Raw genomic sequence first — 5,957 nt, 5'->3', positions numbered from 1 at the left:
TTTTTTATTTTTATTTTTATTTTTTGAGACGGAGTCTTGCTCTGTCGCCCAGGCTGGAGTGCAGTGGCCAGATCTCAGCTCACTGCAAGCTCCGCCTCCCTGGTTCACGCCATTCTCCTGCCTCAGCCTCCCAAGTAGCTGGGACTACAGGCGCCCGCCACCTCGCTCGGCTAGTTTTTTGTATTTTTAGTAGAGACGGGGTTTCATTGTGTTGGCCAGGATGGTCTCGATCTCCTGACCTCGTGATCCGCCCGTCTCGGCCTCCCAAAGTGCTGGGATTACAGGCTTGAGCCACCGCGCCCGGCCTACATTTAGCAACTTTTAACAGCTTTCAAGTGGCAGTTACAGACTAGTGAATTTAATTCCCTTAATATTTTATCTGAATTTATTAAATAAGTTCTCTTATTGATGATTTAATTATCAGACACATAAAAACTTCCATAATACTTAAATTGTAAACTTAATTACTTACTTACAAATATAGTGAATTTGAAGATTCCTAAAATTATAAATACCTTTTACATTAAACTTCTCTTGTGCCTTTCAACTTAAAAATTATGTTTAAATCAATTATTTAATAATATATTTTAAGTGGTAATCACAAAGTTATTTTAAGTATTTTAACATGCTAAATTCTCTTAAACATTACCAATATTATAAATGACAAATATATAAAGATCATTTCCAAAATGAATACCAGCAATATCGATTCCCCTTGTCATTTCTTTTTTTTTTTTTTGAGAGAAAATGTATTAATCATACGCACATAATACATTCACGCAAATGCACATATCCTAAGATTTACAATGGGAAAAACTGGCTTTGATTGACGATTGTTTGTACTAAATAAGAATACTAATTTTGCATCATTAGATTTGTCCCAAATAATTGCTAACAATTTTCTTTTCTTTTCTTTCTTTCTTTCTTTTTTTTTTTGAGATAGGGTCTTACTCTGTCACACGGGCTAGAATGCAGTGGCACAATCACAGCTCACTACAACCTTGACCTCCGTGGGCTCAAGAAAAGATATAAAATGAGTCAAACTTTCACTAGAGATTAAAGAATTCACAGGATGAATGCATTATCTAGCATTTGGTAATAAGTGGACGGAGCATGAGTTGTATTTCAACTACATTTTCTCCTTCTTCTTTCCCACCCTTCTTCCCTTCCTCTCTTCCTCCTTTCCTTCCCTCCCTCTTTTTCTTTGTTCCTACCTTTGTTCTTGTGTGAGGCTAGTCCTTGTTGTCCCTCTGAGGTCATAGCAATGTTTGCACAGAACTGAAGCTCCCTCCCAGAGCCATTTCTCTGGTAACTTAGTCTAATCTCTTGCTGGCAGCACACTGAAGGTTGTGAAAAGACACACTGGTCAAAAGCAGGACAAAGGACACTGCCCCTAGAGGCGTATTTTAGGAATAAATACTGGTAACAGCACAGCCTGCTAGGAGCCTACCTACAATAGTGTGGCCCCAGGTTCCTAGGAAATGAGCAGGGCAGACAGCGAGAGAACACAGTGCAAATTTGCTTGGTAAGGAACCAGATAACTCACCTTTTAATGATATTAATTTTACCAGCCTAATTAGCCAAATTTTGGCAAGCCAAAGGAGAATTTATTAGAACAGAAAAAAATCAGATAGGTTTATTTTCTTCGTTTGCTATTTTTGCATGTTGAAAGACACCCCTCTTAAAATACTGACCCATGAAAATAAATCTGGCTCATTTTCTTAAATCGCTGAGATTTGAAAGAAACAATGATGTGAAGACCCACAGTAAATCTTTCTTAAGTCTAACTTACCAATAATTTCCCTTACCTATGCCACTATTGTATGGATGAGATACATCAAAGTAAGACAAAATTACTATTTTTGTGAAAGTGGCTGCAGAAGTAGATTGTTTGGGCTATGTAACCAGTAAGAGAAAAATCATGCCTGATAAAGCAGGTATGATATGTCCTCTCCTAATTTTTTCCATTTATTTACAATGCATTGTTGAACTAGTTGAGCTATATTCCCCCTTTTTATTTGACGGAAATATGTATATACGAACATACTTTTAGAGTTCTAGTACTGGAGAAAAAAATTATTGCATAAATCCCCTTTTCCTTGAAACTCCAATAATTGTTTACATTTTCAAAATTATTATTTCAGCGTTCTTGTATAATGTTTCATTAGTCTATCATCTTCTCCCTTAAAGAACTACATTTGAACTAAAAAACTATGCAATTCTTGCTCTTCTCTCCAGAATTGTCAACGGATGTTTCTTTCTGCCTCCTAGAAGAAATAACTAATAATTTCCATGGGTGGTTGTTTGCAATGTTATAATTAATTTAGCCCTTTGTTGCTGATGCTTGGGGAAATGTTATCAGTAAAAAAGAGAAAAAGGCACAATCATATCCAATGATAAAAGTGAGATGTCACAAAAGGCTTAATTTTATTTTATTTTGTTAAAAAAAAATGCTGTATCTATCTTTTCTGAAGGCGAATCTCCAAATAAAAGGAATCTCTATTCTGTTAAGTTTTAAATAATAAACAAAACTCCAACTTGATTTAATTGTATAATCATTTCCCTTTAGCAAACAAGCAAGCCAGCAGTCATATTTGCATGTGGTTATTTGCTTTCATAACTTTTCGCCAAGAGCTTAAGATAGGAGTTTGAAATTATTCTTATCTTTGACATTACCTTAACAATTCACCCATGTAATAATTTTAAAAATATATATGTGTGTCTTACTCTATCTTCTTGTCTTAATCTAACACTTAAATGTTTAACCATTTCCTTCATATATGCAACTGTAATATATGAGAGAATACTGTTAATTTCTAGAAGTTGTTTCATGCCATGTTTTCAAATAAATAAATAAATAAATTCACTTTTAAACCGAGGAGGTTAACTTATATTCTTTTGGTGAATAGATTTTCAAACATGGAACTTAAAACTCTAAAACCTATATAATGAAATGTAAAATTTTGTATGGGAAATGCTCTATGTATGAATATATAGTCGCAAATGCTGAAGTGACTTTGTAGTTAGCTTTCTTAAAGATTGATTTTTAATAGAATTTTAAAAGAACTGAGGAAAAGTTTTTAAATTACAAATGCAGGGGAGATAAACAGCAGGCTAAATTTAACTTATTAAATAAAGTATTAGATATTAAGATTTGATTATTTGCAGCCTTTTAGAGCTTTGGAACCAAAGTGACTAGTAAACAATTTATTTTGTGTATTCTGATTGCTAGTCTGCACTTTGTAAAGGAGCTGAACACATCTTTGTTCTTCTTACATTTTATTTCCCTATGGCTTGGTGTTTCAAGTACAACTTAATCGTTTGGTATGTGATTGGTATTTTTTTAAAAACCCTAAAACAATTTAAGAAATCAAGTTACTATACCCAGAGCAAATAAAACATGTCATAATGGTAACATTTCAAATAATACACAGATATTGGACATAATTGCTAAGCTATTATATAAAATAGTGAAAATAGTATTTTAAAGGTGCTTGTATTTTATTAATGTCTTTTCAATTAAATCTGGTGAGGACGTGCTTATGGGTTCATTTTCCCAACGGACCATTTAGTTTTAGCCTATTCTCAGGCCAAAGTCCATTTCAACTGGCCTTAAATCACATTGGTCACCAGAATTACACATCCAGCTCCGGCACTGGAAAAACAAATCAAACCATGTCATACTCTGGGTGAATCAGTCTCATTATTTTCACATTACAAGGGCAACAGCATTAATTATACAAAATGATAGATTAAACAGTGAACACTCACACATATCACGTTTGTTACGAATATAAGACAAAAACAGGGGAAGAGGACCTCAACTTGAATTTGAATTCATGAATATGGCTGCTAAATGAAAGGAGATAAGCCACAGATTTATAGAGTCTGTTATTTGTGGGTTTTCCTTTATATTTTGATTATTCAAGTATAATTTTGTTATCCTCAGCATATTTTTAATTTGCCGTAATATAGCTCAAAACTCTAAAAACTATGTTGTTCTCCACGTTGGAGACAGAAATGTTTCCTTAATTGAATAGTATGTTATAAGTTGCAGGATGGAAAGCACTGGCAAATGCCCACACATAAAGTTAAAAAGAAGCATCAGCATAATCTTCAGATCATAATTATTGATTAAGCTAAACGTTAAAAAATAGTTCCATAGTTCTTCATAATCCTTGAGGAGCTTTTATTGTTTAAAATTTGTCCATTGTAAGTGGGACAGGAAAAACTCAATCTGCCTACGGATTTGGAATCCTGAATTAAGGTTAATATTAGGGCAACTGGAATGTGCATTCACCTGTATTACTGAGACGACGATGACCTAATAGCAATCCGGTTTTCTTTAGCACCTTCCTATTCGAGAGGTGGTTCTTGGACTAACAACACTGGCATCTGCTGAGAGCTTCGATGCAGACTCTCAGCCCTCCCTCAGAATCAGAATCTGTGTTTTAAAAAGATGCCTAACTTTGTATGCATGCAAAGTTTTAGGAAGCAGTGCTCCTGGTCAGTAGTGAATTCATACTTGGATTGTACATGCAGGCTTAATTTGGCCTCTGAAAAAAAGCTGTGCTGCTGGTGATTTGTATTGTTGTACTGTGTCTTTCTTACACAGAACTGAGAGGAACACAGCCCTTTTGAACAAGATTCATAGTACCCATGAGACAAAGACGATGAATTTGCCTGACCCTCAGAACCCCTCAACAGTACAATTTTGCTTTAGTTCAGTTAACAATTCATGCCCTAGAAATGTGAAGCCGGTGCTGAGTGTCTGGGCCATGTACCTGGTCATGATCGGGGCTATAGTGATGACTATGCTGGGCAACATGATCGTAATCATTTCCATCGCTCACTTCAAGCAGCTCCACTCCCCGACCAACTTCTTGATCCTCTCCATGGCCACCACTGACTTTTTGCTGAGCTGTGTGGTCATGCCCTTCAGTATGATCAGATCCATCGAGTCCTGCTGGTATTTTGGAGACTTCTTTTGCAAAGTCCACAGTTGCTGTGACATCATGCTCTGCACCACCTCCATTTTTCACCTCTGCTTCATCTCAGTTGACCGTTACTATGCTGTTTGCGACCCATTGCAATATGTCACCAGAATTACCATCCCTGTCATAGAACTCTTTCTACTCATCAGTTGGTCCATTCCCATCCTTTTTGCCTTTGGCCTGGTATTCTCAGAACTAAACATAATTGGTGCAGAAGAGTTTGTTGCAGTCATTGATTGCACAGTTTTGTGTGTGTTAATATTTAATAAGCTCTGGGGGGTACTGGTCTCCTTTATAGCTTTCTTTCTCCCTGGGACGACCATGGTGGGAATTTACATACACATATTCACAGTTGCCAGGAAGCATGCTAAGCAAATTGGCACAGGTTCTAGGACTAAACAGGCTGGGTCAGAAAGCAAAAAAAAGACATCCTATAAAACAGAAAGCAAGGCCACCAGGACCTTAGGAATAGTCATGGGAGTGTTTGTGTTGTGCTGGCTGCCCTTCTTTGTCTTGACGATCACAGATCCTTTCATTAATTTTACAACCCCTGAAGATCTGTGCAATGTCTTCCTCTGGCTAGGCTATTTCAACTCGGCTTTCAATCCCATTATATATGGCATGTTTTATCCTTGGTTTCGCAAGGCATTGAGGATGATTGTCACAGGCATGATCTTCCGCGCTGACTCTTCCACCCTAAGCCTGTTTCCTGCCCGTGCTCAGGTTGTGTTCCTCATTCAATAGGACTCTTTTCTGGTGGGGAATCTTGGATGCCCCTTCTCTACACAAGTAGGGGCATGAATTGACTAGATAAGGAGATCCTTCCAGTTGGTGTAATGAATATCTAGGTAGGGGTCATAGATCTAGCCTTCCAAGTATACTAAAGCTACCAAAGTGGTCCATTTCTGGGCTTTGGGGAAAGACAACTCTAAAAAGAATCTCTCCCAAGTCTTGCTGACTCCT

General features: G+C 36.7%; 1 protein-coding gene across 1 annotated transcript; it reads left to right on the top strand.

Annotated features, from left to right (window-relative positions):
• The first annotated feature begins 4,673 nt into the window (after positions 1-4,673).
• On the top strand, positions 4,674-5,738 carry LOC108534334 (trace amine-associated receptor 4-like). Its single transcript, XM_017879643.1, has one exon. It carries the CDS (start codon positions 4,674-4,676, stop codon positions 5,736-5,738), a length of 1,065 nt encoding a protein of 354 aa, XP_017735132.1.
• The last annotated feature ends 219 nt before the right edge of the window (positions 5,739-5,957 follow it).

The sequence above is a fragment of the Rhinopithecus bieti genome, unplaced genomic scaffold (genome assembly GCF_001698545.2).
Source record: "Rhinopithecus bieti isolate Rb0 unplaced genomic scaffold, ASM169854v2 scaffold_10612, whole genome shotgun sequence".
In the NCBI taxonomy this organism is placed as follows: Eukaryota; Metazoa; Chordata; class Mammalia; order Primates; family Cercopithecidae; genus Rhinopithecus; species Rhinopithecus bieti.
The sequence above is the reverse complement of the archived record's forward strand: the minus strand, read 5'-3'. Positions and strand labels throughout refer to the sequence as shown.

Excerpts from the sequence above, each read along its gene's own strand:
- LOC108534334 (XM_017879643.1), top strand. The coding sequence starts at position 4,674 with ATGAATTTGCCTGACCCTCAGAACCCCTCAACAGTACAATTTTGCTTT.